General features: G+C 38.3%; 1 protein-coding gene across 3 annotated transcripts in view; it reads right to left on the bottom strand.

The window, feature by feature from the left end:
- The window catches only part of LOC136032165 (triple functional domain protein-like), a 393,821-nt gene that overhangs the window by 201,594 nt on the left and 175,784 nt on the right, over positions 1–16,443 (bottom strand). For all 3 annotated transcript variants that reach the window (XM_065712353.1, XM_065712354.1, XM_065712355.1), the window contains exon 28: positions 3,615–3,781. In XM_065712353.1, the coding sequence (XP_065568425.1) occupies positions 3,615–3,781 (167 nt within the window). The remainder of the gene's footprint in view (positions 1–3,614; positions 3,782–16,443) is intronic.

The following is a 16,443-nucleotide window of genomic DNA, read 5'->3' as shown; positions in this document are numbered from 1 at the left end:
AAAGCTCGGCCGAGCCTGTATTGACGACAAGATTATACATGTAGCGAATATGGCTCTTCGTATGCATGGCTCGAAGGTGTTGTCAGAAGGTGGAAGTCTTTTCACATCTTGTTTCTGGCACCGAATGTAAGCCCTTACACTGGCCAGTGAATTGAATCCGGCCTGTTTACCGTATTGTTTACAATGACCAGGAATTTTGATAGGTCGTAAAATTCTCTAAACGCGACGACTGAAAGCTTCCTTCCTGCATCCTTGATCTGCTCCGTCACAGACACCATTTTTGAGGCAAAAGTTGGAGACGCCGCGGTGTTTAAGAAAGAAGCTTTCCCGGCGCCGAAGAAAAAATTCGTTGTGTCACAACCTGGCAGACAGTGCACGAACGGTAACATAATCTGCTCCTCTTTGGACAAGTGGACTCCATCCGCCGGCTCGTGTACTGGGATAATGTAAGTCGGGAACTTCAAGAAAAGTTCGCTCAGTCCTTCAGCTTGAAGCTCTTCAAAAAATGAACACAGGCTACTGCCACGTCTGTGTCGTTGGCATGCACAACGATGCTGCGATGCTACAAGTGTAAAAGCTAGCGTACTTGACATGTTTCATAAAGCGTTGGTCAGCCTCTTCGTGGCTGGAGGTCAAGCATTCCTCGTAATAACAGTGTTCTGGTAAAGTTGGACAGCAGCCACGCTTGACCAGAGACACTTTGAATATCTCCTTGACCCCACCTGAGAGAAAAACGTTGAGTGCGTCCGGAAGCTGATCAGTCATCTGCTCCCAGGTTTCATACAAAATTTCGAGGAGCCGGCTTTTAGACGCTGAGCTTGCAAGCACGGCATCCCATTCTTCAATTGTGCTAAGAGCGGAAATCTGGAGGTTTTTCCCTTTCTCTCGTCGGAGTCAGCATGCTGAAAGCATGCTGAATTCAAGGAGATCAACTCTCTGGTGTCCGTGAGCTTCCCAAACAGCCCGTCTTACCGATGTGCGACAATGTGGACTTCAGGAATACCCACTGGAAGATAATTCAGCAATGATAGAAGCAATCTTTCCGCGAAGGATTTGACTGTTTCAAGCCTGGCAGGCCGATATGACCTTACCTTGGACATTAGGTCAATGATGTGTACTGTAGCTGATGTTGTTTCTTTGGATTTCACAGTGGCCGGCCAAGATGAAAGTCCTCCTTTTCTTCTTAGCAAGTTCAACAGCACAGCTTTGTTCCCCGCCCTCATTTTTCAGCCAGAAGATGTCTTGGTTGATTGTTGCGGAAGATGTTCAATGGATGGAGGGAAAAGATGAATCTCTTTTTTTAGGATCTTTGCAACGGCTTTCTCCTTTTCTTCGCCGTAGCTCAACTGAGCAGTAATGTTTCTCTTCAAGGCTGTTACTTCACAGCTCAGGAGATCGGTTTTAGGGACACCATTCACTTTCTGAGTTTTTTTTCTCTGAAGGGAAAGTTCGGAGTACAACCTTTTTCACATCGTCTTTCCTGTTGCACAGAAAGTCCTCAACCACCTCTTTTCCTTTTGTGGCTACGAAAGTAATATCAGAAACAATCTTCTCATCGTCCACAACTTCTGACGTCACAATATTCACTAGGTCGAAGTCCACTCTGCTGAACGGATTGCCACATGTGGAGAAAATGTCTCGAACTCTATCTCGTGAAAGTTCTAATCGCGTCGTCGTCGATTGATTGTCTCCGTGATATTTCAATGTCTCTGTGGATACGTTGACTACTTGAAGGAAACCATTGCTGATGGCAGCGGAAATCGGTAAGGTAAGAATCCAAGCTTCAGTCTGTCTCTGATCCATTTGTTCTCCTATTATTCCGGCCGTCGTCTTTGCATCCTTGTTCACTGTACATTCCAGTATCTGATCCGAACAGGTGGCCGTAAACCTGGTGTGCGTTCTCTTAACTGCGGAGTATCCTTTCATGAGCCTTCTGTGTACATCAGGAGAGGTTTGTGGTAAACTTCGCATGTCATATAGGTACTGTATGAGACATCTTGTATACTGAGGATGGTCAGCCACCACCAAATATGGCAACATCCGAGCAGTTGCTGTCAAATTAGACTCCCAGTCACAGTCTCGTTCAGCATGATTGAATTGCATCGCTATTTCAAGTATTTCTAAGAACTACCGCCAGAAAGGAAACGTGAGTGACGCATTTCGAAGGGTTTCGAAGGCATTCATTATGGGAGCCAAAGTGATTAAGGTATCGTTTGCCTTCTGAAGTGCAATTCGGGCGTTAGCACCGTTTGCCAATGAAGTCCTGAATAACTCAATGGCACTACCCAGCTGTTCCAGACGGGATAAGTCTTCTTGTGCTTCGGAGTAATACTCTTCCAAGGACTCCCAGTAGAGGGCTAGCCAGACCTCGTACAGTATGCAGTAGGCATTGATATCTTGGTAGTAGCCTTTCCCTTGAAATACCTTTTCGCATGTACCAGGCAGCAGCGGCTTTGCCTGCACTGTAATCTCTTTGAGTCCGGAGCTGTCCATTACCTTACCAACTGCCTTGAGTTAGTTGAGCAGGAGCTGGAAGCCTCCCATCCGTAGGATTACGTTTTTGAAGTCATCCGGGTATTTACTTTTCACTCCCTGTGCTAGCTGATAAATGAAGAGATCTTGCGTGACCACCGTATCGTCACATCCGACAGCTTTACTTATCGCCGTGAACGTTCGCAGAGATTTTTCGACTGTTGCATGGTTGTTTGGTGCTTCATGAAGGAAAAGCAAGATATTAGATTAAATATTGACAAATCAATTTCAAATCACAGGTGTTCCATTTGACAAGCATTTTCACTAGAACTGGAAGTTCCAATACTAAATCTGATTGATCAATGTAACATGCCTTTTTATCAGTCCTTATAAATCTAAATTAGTCAGTATCACCTAGTTTCTTGTGATATTTAATTTTGTAAATTACTTTCATTAAGTCTCTTACTTCTGCAAAAAAAATTACACAATTACACAAAAAAAAATTAAAAAGATATAATAATTTAAACTTTGTTTCTCAGCTCAATGTGTTCGGAATTAAACGGGCTTTCTTTTTTAATATAAAAAAATACTTTACCGTGAAGAAATTTCAAGTTTTTAGTTTTTCTGTTAGAAATTTGTTGACAAAAATCTGACTTTTTTTTAAATCTGCAGTAAAGTGTACTATTTGTTGTTTATTTTTACAAACAAAAATCATATTCGTGTAGCCCCAAGTCTCTTCTTTCTATTGATGTAAGGCTACACTGGATTCGACCAATCTTATCTGTAAAAGAAATTAGAATCATCGAACCCCATTATAGGCCAAATTTGGTGTTTTTGGCCTATATCTCAGAAACGCCCCAACGAAGAACATGCGCCCTACGATATTCGTTTTCAGCATGGTCGACTACCATGGGATCCACCCTTAATATTTTTGTACCTTCCGGCATGGGTACTAATCGAAATAAGCGAGATACAGAATCTGGCGCTCTGACTATTCAGTTATATGCTACTACGGTTTCACTTGAACCAAATTAATCCAGGTTTTTGTAGTTGTTCATGAGAAATTTTTAATGCAAACTTTAAGAAGAAAACAAAACAAATAACAAAGATGTGCAAACCAAGAAAAGAAACAAGATACTTACTTGCTGGATCGAGTTCCCGAGTGTCTTGTTTTCGTTGGACTTTTTGATGCTGAAGTAGTTAACGAGGAAACTTGAAGCGGCAGAGGCAAAGCCGTATTGAAATAAGTCTCCTGTATCACTTCTCTAAGTTTTTTCACCCATACTAATTTCGTTTCCAGAGAAGAAGCCTAGAAGATAAAAAATATAATCAACACAATTAATATTATATGCAAAAAACAAACTGTGGGTTTTCTTTGATATTATTGGACAAATGGCAAAAAAATCAGCCCAAACTAGTCAATCCTTTTCAAGTTGAGCAAATTTTTATCTAATCTTATAATTTAGCCCTGTTTTCCTTTTAAATTGCATAGTCCAAATAGCAGTTTTTTTAAGACCTATCAATTGACAAAATGACAAAGAAAGGTAGCGGTCTAATGTGGTTTTATCGACAGAATCAAAAAGCCTATTTTATTGAAATACGATTTCGATGTGGCTCAATTCTCTTCGAGACTCACGACCATGGACGTATCAAACTGTAAAATACAGTAGAAAGTACGTCCACTACTGATCGCAATGCGCCTTTTCTTGAAAAGTTCGCAATACCAATAAACAGGTTTTGTGTGTGTTTAGTTTCTACCAAAAAAGTAACATGGTATCAGACATTGCTCAAAATTTATGAAGAACAAAATCGTCACTATGTCTACAACTATGGTTCGATTCCTAAAACAACCTTTCAGTGTCTAATTCTGTGGACTGAATGCACAAATACCTAATTGCAGCTAGAAACGAAAGACTTTCATTTTTCATATTGGATGAGCATTACTGTAGGCTACACAGATCCTAGAATTTTTTGAAAAAAAACCGAAAAAATCAATCTTGGAAGGGCCAAAGGTTCCAGCCCCCTAATTTAGCAACCAATTCGAACCGAGGAAGGTGACAAAGAGCCCACAAAATTGGTGTTTTGCTAACAATGCCATATATTTCTATGCGATTGTGATGCTTTATGATGTTTTGCAAATAATTGTTTCTGGAGGTAAGAGTTTGTATTTTTAGTTCGGATTGAATATCAAATGCCAAACCATAGAAGAGCATGAGTCATCAAATTTAGGTGAAAAAAACTGAGAACTAAAATCTTTTTACTTTTTATACAACTAATAAGATAAATCGAATAAAAAATAAAAAATCCAGTTGGTACTAATTCGAAAAGAAAATACGACACGATAGAAAGCCTCAACGCTCGGGTACAATATGTCAGATTTCTTTTTTTGTCAGGGAATACAGATAGCCCCATGCCAGACAAGCTGTGCCTTTGACATGCTTAAGCCCCAGACCACGGGGCACCCGTTTCAAGACAACGGTTGGGAACTCGTTTAATCTGCCACTGGCTTACGACCAGTTTTCAACCAAAATGAAACGTGTATCCGCCCACGGACGCGAGTGGTTGTGGATCAGTTGTGTTTATCTAATTGAGCAGTGCAGTTACTATGTTGAGTTACGACGAGGAAGACATATGCCGCAGGTTTCGTAGGGTTCAGATGGAGTATTGGGTCCATCCCTACTTGGAAAAGAATACAAAGTCTCGTTTGTTCTTAGCAGCAAAAGAACTGTCTCAAACAGATAGAAAATTTATCACATTTTACAGAATGTCGCATTTTACAGAAAATTTATAGTTGTAAAGCTCTTCATGCTTCTCCTGGAATTTCATGTTTAATTCCTGGTCTGACTTGTTAAGAGCCAAAATAATTGGACAATATCAACGCGGCAGCTCCCGAAAATGTGTGGGACAACACTGCAACACAACTGTGACTACGGCTGGAGGCTCATACAAAACCGGTTTCAGACTTATTGGAAACTCCGCCTCGTGGGTGGGCCCCCATTCTACTTTAAGGCCTTAGTCACAAAACAGTTGCGTGCGCAATCGGTTAGGAATTCTCGTCTCAATACAGTTGCCCCGTGGGCGCTGGGCCTTAGTCTACTGCAAACTGATTTGGAACGATTTGTGGGACCTTACAAAATTTTAAAAGCAGTAAAAGAGTGGAGATGTATTCAAACGTGTATAATTAAAATGTTTATAATACAAATGTACAAGGCAATTTTATAATACAAATGTGTGATGTGTGAACTATGTAACATGCGAAAAAAAAAGAAACACATCAACGGCCAATCTTGCTGTGGGCTGTCGCAAATAATTGTGTAAGTGGGTAGTTTATTCAGAAATATGACGAATACACCCTAAGCAACATTACATTTTTTTAAACTCAAACCTGGAACAGACGTCGCTTAAAGAGGCAGCTTTAAAAGCGGAAACAAAAGTTTTCCTTTTACGGCAATCATGTAAATACAATACAAAATCTGTAAGAGAATTAGGGCTTGTCGGGGAAAAAAGAGCTTTTGAACAAAGTATACATTCTGGTGCTTAATGTCAAGCAAAATGCATGCCTCAGTAAAAAGGGACTCAGTAATTAACAAGGTGTCATCAACACTGCTGTCAAGCTAACTTTTTAAACAATTTCAGCAAAATGAATTCATAACATGCTGTCTAAAAAGGCGTAGACTACTCTTTAAAATTTCATCTTAATAAGTAGCTTCTTTAATGTCCCAGTTAATGGAATATCAGGGGCGTCTTTAGAGGGGACATGGAAGGGGCAGTTGCTCCCCCAATAATTTTGAAAAAAGAATATTATACAGCCCATGTACTTTGCTCCCCCAAAAATATCCGGATATGAACCCCTCTTGCCCCCCAATAAAGATGCTGGATATTCGCCCCCATGGAATATTAACATACTCCAGGCCTATAATCTTTTTTTTTAATTCTTGCGGTCGAAAGTTACTGACCTCAAATAGTATCGCTAGTATAGTATCAAATAAAAAATATTATACAACCCATGTACTTGACTATCCGGATATGAACCCCTCTTGCCCCCCAATAAAGATGCTGGATATTTGCCCCCGTGGAATATTAAAATACTCCAGGCCTATAATCTTTTTTTTAATTCTTGCGGTCGAAAGTTACTAACCTCAAATAGTATCGCTACAATTATTTTTTTTCTTTTTTTTTGCACCCTTTGTCAAAAATGGCTTGTGTAGATTACCCCAGAACACCTTATTGTAATTTTTCAGACTTGACATAGCCAATTAATGGTGTGTCGAAATTTTTCTTTCCATTTTTGCGAGAATCTTTGCAAAAAAAAAGTTTGCCGACTGTATGCAATCACAACCAAAAAAAAACGTCTTAAAACGAAGTTTCAAATTTTGCCTAAAATACCCTCCATTTCCATAAAATTTCACAATATATAATTACTCAAGTCTGCAATTGCCTCGTATAATAAAGCATTTGCCATTAATTCTCTTCAGATGCTAGCAAAAGAGTAGACTTCGCAAAATTTTGGTCGCCTATCTAAGCTCACTCTGGTCTTCGACCCTCAAAATACAGCTCCCGTTTGCCCAGTTAGTACTCAAACCTTGGGATTTGCATGTGTGTTATCATGACATTACAACTTCTGTTTTTAGCCTTGTTTTCCCATTTCTATTTACATTTTTCAAGATTTTTATAGCCTGTGTTCATTTTCATTGTCTCAAAATCAGTCTGCATTTAATTTTCACTCCTCCAGCTAGATTTGTTTTGCTTGTTTTTCACTTCAAAAGATAAACCGCAGAAACAAAACCACAAACGCTTGTTTTTATACAAATATGCACAACGGCTCCTTCTAAATGTTATAAACGCGTATCAACACACAGAGGAGACAGAGACATTCTCTAATATTTGTCCGAGTAGTCTTCTACCAGAAAAATTAACAAGAGCTAAGAGATCATATAGCACTTGTGACGAGGCAAGAAGAGATAAGAACCAAGAGCTCATATGGTACGAGCCCTAACAAAATTCTAAGAATCAATAGATTGATTTAAAAGGAAAATCAGAGGCTTAATGCCGGCCAGGATTTAAAATAAGAGCTCTGAGTCACGTTGTCTTTCTAAATATCAAAATTCATTAAGATCCGATCACCCACTCGTAACTTATAAATACCTATTTTTTTCTAACTTTTTCTCTCCCTTTAGCCCCAAGATGGTCGAACCTGGGAAAACGACTTTATCAAGTCAATTTGTGCAGCTCCCTGACACGCCTACCAATTTTAGTCGTCCTAGCACGTGCAGAAGCACCAAACTTGCCAAATCACTGAACCCCTCCCCCCAACTCCCCCAAAGATAGCGAATCCAGTACGGTTACGTCAATCACTTATCAAGGACATTTGCTTATTCTATCCAACAAGCTTCATCCCGATTCCTCCACTCCAAGTGTTTTCCAAAATTCCCCCTCCAACTCCCCCCAATGTCAAAAGATCTGGTCGGGATTTGAAACAAGAGCTCGGAGACATGAATTCCTTCTAAATATCAAATTTCATTAAGATCCGATCACCTAATCGTAAGATAAAAATACTCCAATTTTCACGTTTTCCAAGAATTCCAGTTTCCCCCTCCAACTCCCCCCAATGTTACAGGATCTGGTCGGAATTTAAAATTCGAGCTTTAAAGCACAGGATCCTTCTAAATATCAAATTTCATTAAGATCTGGTCACCCTTTCGTAAGTTACAAATCCCCTTTTTTCAAATTACCCCCCCCCCCCCAACTCCACCAAAGAGAGCAGATCCGGTCCAGTTATGTCAGTCACGTATCTTAGACAGGTTTTATTCTTCCCATCCAGTTTCATCCTGATCTCTCCGCTTTAAGTATTTTCTAAGATTTCCCCCCCCCCAATGACGCTGGATACGGTTGAGGTTTAAAATAAAAGATCTGAGTTACGAGGTCCTTTTAAATATGCAGTTTCATGAAGATCCGATCGCTCCTTCGTAAGTTAAAAACACGTCACTTCTTCTAATTTTTCAGAATTACCCCCCCCCCCAAATAGATCGGATCCGTTCCAATTATCCCTCTAAGATATCCCTCTAAATATCAAATTTCATTAAGATCCGATCACTCGTTCGTAAGTCAAAAATACCTCATTTTTTCTAATTTTTCAGAATTAACCCCCCCCCCCCAACTACCCCAAAGAGAGCGGATCCCTTCCGGTTATGTCAATCATGTATCTAGGACTTGTGCTTATTTTTCCCAACAAGTTTCATCCCGATCCCTCCTCTCTAAGTGTTTCCCAAAATTTTAGGTTTCCCCCTCCCAACCCCCCAACCCCCGATGTTACCAGATCCGATCGGGATTTAAAATAACAGCTCTGAGACACGATATCCTTCCAAACATCAAATTTCATTAAGATCTGATCAACCGTTCGTAAGTTAAAAATACTTCCTTTTTTCTATTTTTCCCAAATTAACGGGCCCCCACTCCCCCCGGATGGTCAAATCGGGAACGACTATTTCTAATTTCATCTGGTCAGGTCCCTGATACGCTTGCCACATTTCATCGTCCTAGCTTATCTGGAAGTGCCTAAAGTAGCAAAACCGGGACCGACAGACCGACCGACAGAATTTGCGATTGCTATATATCAATTGGTTAACACCAAGTGCCATAAAAATGGCACCATACTATTGTACCTTATCGAGTCTTCTATCCCTCACCCCCTAGAAAAAACATCTGAGATCCCCCAGAAGGTAAAACCTTTGCACATGTCTGAAAGATCATCAAGTAATGTTACGTTACTATTATTATTATTGGTTAACGAAACAAACTGAGCCGAGGTTAATGCCACAAATGCTCATTGCTACCATAATTCTATGTTTAAATCAAAAAGAAAAGTATGGTTTCTGCTATCATCCCAGTGCTGTCTTGTCATTAGGTACTATGAGGGATAAAAGTGTATTTTTAGTCATATGTGAGACTATTGAGAAAAAGCCAGACCTTATCAGACAAGGGACAAGTTAGTGATCAATAATTTCTCGGTCTCATTTGAGCTCCTTCGGTCCCCGCTCATTTCTGTGCCACACCCATTTTTAATCAAACAGTTCGTGGTAACGAACTGTAGTAAGGAGCGACCCGGCTTAATAGTAACCAAAACTCAAAAAAACGGAATTTCTATACCAATAGCACTTCAAAAGAATCGCATTTTAATGCTGATTTTAAATATAAAGTTTCAAGTTTAGTCTTACCCATCAAAAGTTACCGAGCCTGAAAAAATTTGCCTTATTTTAGAAAACAGGGGGAAACAACCCTTAAAAGTCATAGAATCTTAACAAAAATCACAACATCAGATTCAGCGTATCATAGAACAGTTTCAAAAGTTTCAAGCTCCTATCTACAACAAGATCTAAGAGCTCATATGACACTTGTGACGAGGCATGAAGAGCTAAGAGCCAAGAGATCATACGGTATGAGCTCTAACAAAATTCTATGAATCAATAGATTGATTTAAAAGGAAAATAAGAGGCTTAATGCCGGTCAGGATTTAAAATAAGAGCCCTGAGTCACGATGTCCTTCTAAATATCAGAATCCATTAAGATCCGATCACCCACTCATATGTTAAAAATACCTATTTTTTTCTAATTTTTCCTCTCCCTTCAGCCCCCCAGATGGTCGAATCTGGGAAAACGACTTTATCAAGTCAATTTGTGCAGCTTATATACGGTTCCATCAATCACCTATCAAGGACATTTGCTTATTCTATCCACCCAGCTTCATCCCGATTCCTCACCTCAAAGTGTTTTCCAAGATTTCCCCCTCCAACTCCCCCCAATGTCAAAAGATCTGGTCGGGATTTTAAATAAGAGCTCTGAGACGTAAATTCCTTCTAAATATAAAATTTCATAAAGATCCGATCACCTATTCGTAAGATAAGAATACCCCACTTTTCACGTTTTCCAAGAATTCCAGTTTCCCCCTCCAATCCCCCCAATGTCACAGGATCTGGTCGGAATTTAAAATTAGAGTTTTAAAGCACAAGATCCTTCTAAATATTTACATTTAACAGGTTTTTATTCTTCCCATTAAGTTTCATCCTGATCTGACATTTGAGTTACGAGGTCCTCCTAATATGAAATTTCATTAAGATCCGATCACTCCTTCATAAGTTGAAAATAAGTCATTTTTTCAAAATTTTCAGATTTAACCCCCCCCCCCTTAATAGAGCGGATCTGTTCCAATTATGTAAATCACGTATCTAAGACTTCTGCTTATTTTTTCCACCAAGTTTCATCCCGATCCCTCCAAACTAAGCGTTTTCCATCATTTTCGGTTCCCCCACCCCAAACTCCCCTCAATGTCACCAGATCCGGTCGCGACTTAAAATAAGAGCTTTGAGACACGATATCCTTCTAAATATCAAATTTCATGGAGATCCAATCACCCGTTCGTAAGTTAAAAATACCTCATTTTTCTAATTTTTCAAAATTAACCCCCCCCCCCTAACTACCCCAAAGAGAGCGGATTCATTCCGGTTATGTCAATCATGTATCTAGGAATTGTGCATATTTTGCCCACCAAAACCATCCCGATCCCTCCACTCTAAGGGTTTTCCAAGTTTTAGGTTTCCCCCTCCCAACTCCCTCCCCAATGTCGCCAGATCCGGTAGAGATTTAAAATAAGAGCTCTGAGACACGATATCCTTCTAAATATCAAATTTCATTGAGATCCGATCACCCGTTCGTAAGTTAAAAATACCTCATTTTATTATTTTTCAGAATTACCCCCCCCCCCTTCCCAACCACCCCAAGGAGAGCGGATCCTTTCTGGTTATGTCAATCATGTATCTAGGACTTGTGCTTATTTTTCCCACCAAGTTTCATCCCGATCCCTCCACTCTAAGTGTTTTCCAAGATTTTAGGTTCCCCTCCCAACTCCCCCCAATATTACCAGATACGGTAGGGATTTAAAATAACAGCTCTAAGACACGATATCCTTTCAAACATCAAATTTCATTAAGATCTGATCAACCGTTCGTAAGTTAAAAATACTTCATTTTTTATTTTTCCGAATTAACGGCCCCCACTCCCCCCCCAGATGGTCAAATCGGAAAACGACTATTTCTAATTTAATTTGGTCCGGTCCCTGATACGCCTGCCAAATTTCATCGTCCTAACTTGCCTGGAAGTACCTAAAGTAGCAAAACCGGGACCGACAGACCGACAGAATTTACGATTGCTATATGCCACTTGGTTAATACCAAGTGCAATAAAAATGTGGAATCTTGTATTTTTTTTTTGCCAGAAGGCAGATCACGGATGCGTGTTTTTTTTTTTTTTTTTTTTTTTTTTCAGGGTGATCGTATTGAGCCAGTGATCCTAGAATCTTGCGAGAGGGCTCATTCTAACAGAAATGAAAAGTTCTAGTGCCATTTTCAAGTGACCAAAAAAAGGGCACCTAGGCCCCCTCCCACGCTAATTATTTTCCCAAAGTCACCGGATCAAAATTCTGAGATAGCCATTTTATTCAGCGTAGTCGAAAAACCTTATAACTATATCTTTGAGGACGACTTACTCCCCCACAGTCCCCGCGGGAGTGGCTACAAGTTACAAACTTTGACCAGTGCTTACATATAGTAATGGCTATTTGTAAGTTTACAGACGTTTTCAGGGGGGATTTTTAGGTTTTAGGGGGTGTTGAGAAGAGGGGGATATGTTGGGGAACTTTCCTTGGAGGAATTCGTCAAGGGGGAAGAAAATTTTCATGAAGCGAGCAAAGGATTTTCTAGCATTACTGAAAAGAAAAAATGAAAAAATTAATATGAAAAAGTTTTTTTCAACTGAAAGTAAGGAGAAGCATTAAAATTTAAAACGCACAAACAAGTATTGCGCATATGATGGGCTTACCTCCTCCTAATACCCCGCTCTTTACGCTAAAGTATTTTTAGTAATTTAAACTATTTATTCTACGGCTTTTGTGATTCAGGGGTCATTCTCAAGAAATTGGGACAAAATTTTAGCTTTAGTGTAAAGAACGAGGTACTGACGAGGGGGTGAACCCCCTCATATACGTAATAAAAACATCAGAATACAGAAGTTCTTTACGTAAGGTAATTTGTAAGTTACGTATATATTTTACTATAAAAACATTCGTAAAAAATTAAAAGTTCTAGTTGCCTTATTAAGTAACCAAAAAATCGGAGGGCAACTAGGCCTCCTCCTCCGTTCCTTTTTTTCTCAAAATCATTCGATCAAAACTATGAGAAGGCCATTTAGCCAACAAAAAAAATAAATATGCAAATTTCGTTTTAATATTCGTCTGCGGAGAGCCAAAATCAAAACATGCATTGATTCAAAAACGTTCAGTAATTAAATTAAAAAAAAAACAAGTTTTTTTAACGGAAAGTAAGGAGCAGCATTAAAACTTAAAACGAACAGAAATTACTTCGTATATGAAAGGGGCTACTTCCTAATCAACGCCCCGCTCTTTACACTAAAGTTTTTTATTGTTTTAAAAAGAAGAGTTGAGAGAAAGAATCAAACTTTAGCGTAAAGAGCGGGGCGTTGATGAGGAAGCAGCCCCTTTCATATACGAAGTAATTTCTGTTCGTTTTAAGTTTTAATGCCGCTCCTTACTTTCCGTTAAAAAAACTTGTTTTTTATTTAATTAGCATATAAGATTCGGTATAGCAAAGGCTAAGTTTTTAACTTTCAGTAGCGGAAAAATAACCAATTTAACAAAATATTCTTTTTTTTTCATATAATTTATATCAATTGTCTTAAAGCTTCTTAAACAGTACAATCATATTGACAGTCAATTTCTATATTTTTCATGATTAAGAGGCGCAGTGGTAAAATAAAGGTTTTAGCATATTAATCTGAGCTCTGATGAGATAACAAGATTTTCCCCTTTTTCCAGATGACTACCATGGGAGATCCCATTAATTCGGAGATATCCCTTGTCTGTAGACTTAATCTTAACGAAATACACTTGCTCATTTCCAGAGCATAAAAAGATAAAAGAACTTGTGTTCACTTTCCATTTTTCGATATCATCTAACAGGCTGACAAAGACCCCTGTTGTCTGTATGGGGCAGTAACAGGGTGATAGTGTTCAATATGAAAATTATGTGTAATGAGTCTTTAATTTTCATATAATCATAGATACAAAATGATAAGATTTCAGAGGGAGGAAGTGTCGCAGGGTTTTTTCTAGGTAGAAGGTAAAAAAAAAAACATAGCGGATCATTTTATGCATGTTCTTCTAAACTGTCTTGAGAGACTTCCCGAAAAAATGTGAAGATATAGTTGGCCTACTCCCCCCTCCCTCTTTGTACATCCATGCACATAATATTTAGTTTAAAGTAGTTCATATAAACAATATTTATTCACCACAACGAGGTAATAAAAAAAATACCAAAGGGAAATTTGAATACTAAAAATACTATCTAAGTACCTGTATACATGATAACGAGGCGATGTAAATAGAATCCAAAATAACCACTTAATCCCTTTTTGGTAGAATATACACTTGAAGGTATAGTTATAACAGAACATAGTCTTCTGTATCTTCAAGAAGAGTATGAGCATTTCGTTTTGAGCTTTAACACCGATAAGACAGTTGTTCTACCGTTTAACCAAAAAGGAAATAGATATCCAATAAGAAGTCTATCTGGCCCTGAAGTTGCTCTTGCTAGCATTCTTACTTACCTGGGTATGCCTGTTAAAGCGAATGTGAAAGAAATTGCAAACCTGGCACTGAGATATAAGCCAGTATGATCTGGGCTGAGATACGCGATAGCCTAAAAGTTCCTCCCTTACTCGCTCTAGCTCCTGTCCGGTCTTTTTTTAATTGTGGTAAGGGGAAGCAAGTTCACTGCCTTCATTTAAATTTGCAATGAATCTGATTTAACTGTCGACACGGATGTGTAACTGTTTTCCGCAGATAAAGTATCGACTGATAAACACAGCAGGAGTTATTGAGAAGTCTATTAGTGATTTCTCTAATGAATGCAAGGAATCTTCTCATTTCTTTTTGTCTCGTGCTCGTAGCAGACTAAGTATATTTTTCTTTCTGTTGTTTCTCGTTTTCACTCCATTATTTCAATGCATTTCCAGTTCTTTTCGTTTTTTGTCAAGGGTTATGAACAAATTGATGAAAATGAAATGGAAGGAACGAATTCTTAAGATGCAGTGAATGCTAGAACGGAATGCCTATAGGACATCAATGCTTTACGATTTTACTCAAAGTTTACTATATTATTCGTACAACTCGCATATTTTTGTTTTGTTTTCAAATTTGTCTTGAAGCTACAAGAGAGCTCATGAACTTTCTTTTAAAGAATTCAACTCTCCGCCGATCTTTCTAAAGACACCCACCAAAGGATATAAAGGCGGGGATGATGTTGCTGAAATCAGTAAAAGTCTGTCAGGGGAGGGTGATATTGAATAGGAGCATAGAGGATGCATCACGGCTACAAATGCTTTCCCTAATGCTATCTCAAGTACTACTACTAGAGACACAAAATTAATCTATGCCAATAAACAACGAACAGAAATCATATTAAAATGTTTTCTTGACAACAAAACCTAAAAAGAAAAGAACCGTTATAAACTGAAAAAGAGCGGACATACCCATACAAAAAGTCAAGTTGAAACTGAACAAATATAAAGAAATACAATCTAAAAAAATAAATAGAATGACCTTCGCTAACTTAAACTAGACTTAATTTTTTCGTATGCTGATCAATGGTTTGCGTTGCTCAGGCACCGATAAACGGGAAGAATAAAATTGTGAAGTTATATCTTCATTTGCTTTGCTATTTTTCAGTAAGGAAGGTAGAGTGATGACAGTGTCCTTACCCACTCAAATTGCGGACGGAAAGGGCAAAGTTGAAACATTTACTCCTAACGAATTTTGACGGAGAGTTCCTTCAGTACTCTGTAACCCATATTAACCAAGTAGAGACGAGGCTGCGAAGAGTAGAAGATGTACCACTATCATTTCATCTGTATTGAAACTGTTTTTCAACTGATAATTTCAGTACTTAATGTAGACCCCACGTAACAACCATCATTTTTAAATTCTTTTTAAAGGTCAAATTCGTTTGCTCTGGACAATACTTCAGGATAGTTTCAAAGTGGAACCCTACATGATCGACGGAGTGAAAGATATTTTCGTTCAAATTCACAGAGGCCATTTGGATCTCTACGCATTGAGAAACTACGAGTAAAACATTTTTACACACATATTTTCCACATGTTTTTACACTTTTTTCCACATAAATATTACGAGTAAAACATTTCCAAGCATATTTTAGGTTTTTGCGAAATAATTCCTGAAAAAACTTTGAAAAATTCGAAAAACATTTGAAAAATAAAAACATTTTCTGCGGATCACTAGTGGCACATTTACTTGTACAATGACATAGCGTACCACCCACTATTTATGTGTAAGTATTTGCGCACACTAAAAGTATTGAAATGAATTTGTGGGGAGTAAAATCATGTTCAGAACCTGGAATTATAATTCATGTGTTGATGCAAAACCTTTATATATGTGCAAAACTTAGAGTTATAACTAAAAGTTTAATTATTAACTTTTCAATTTCAAATTTTGCACCCGAAACTGTTTAAAATTCAAAAACAAGCGCATCTTCACTGCTTCGACATTATTATACTATGCCACTTTTAAAATTGAATTGCCTATGGAGAGATAATGTTGACCAAAAAGCTTGATAACTTTGTTATTTTTGGTTTATCAGAATTTAGGCCACTATTTTTAGCTACTTTTAAGATGAAATTACATATGGAGAGAAAATGTCCGATAAAAAGCTTAATAATTTTGTTCTTTTTGGTTTGCCAAAGCTTAGGCCACTATATTAGGCAACTAAACTTAGGCGACCATAAAAGGCCACTATTGAAATGAAATTGACTATGGACACAAAATTAAGCCCAAAAAAGCTTGATTTTTTTTTGATTTGCCAAAATCTAAAGAGATTTACATGT

The sequence above is a fragment of the Artemia franciscana genome, chromosome 10 (genome assembly GCF_032884065.1).
Source record: "Artemia franciscana chromosome 10, ASM3288406v1, whole genome shotgun sequence".
Lineage (NCBI taxonomy): Eukaryota > Metazoa > Arthropoda > Branchiopoda > Anostraca > Artemiidae > Artemia > Artemia franciscana.
Note: the sequence above shows the minus strand (reverse complement) of the source record. Positions and strands in the feature narration are given on the sequence as shown.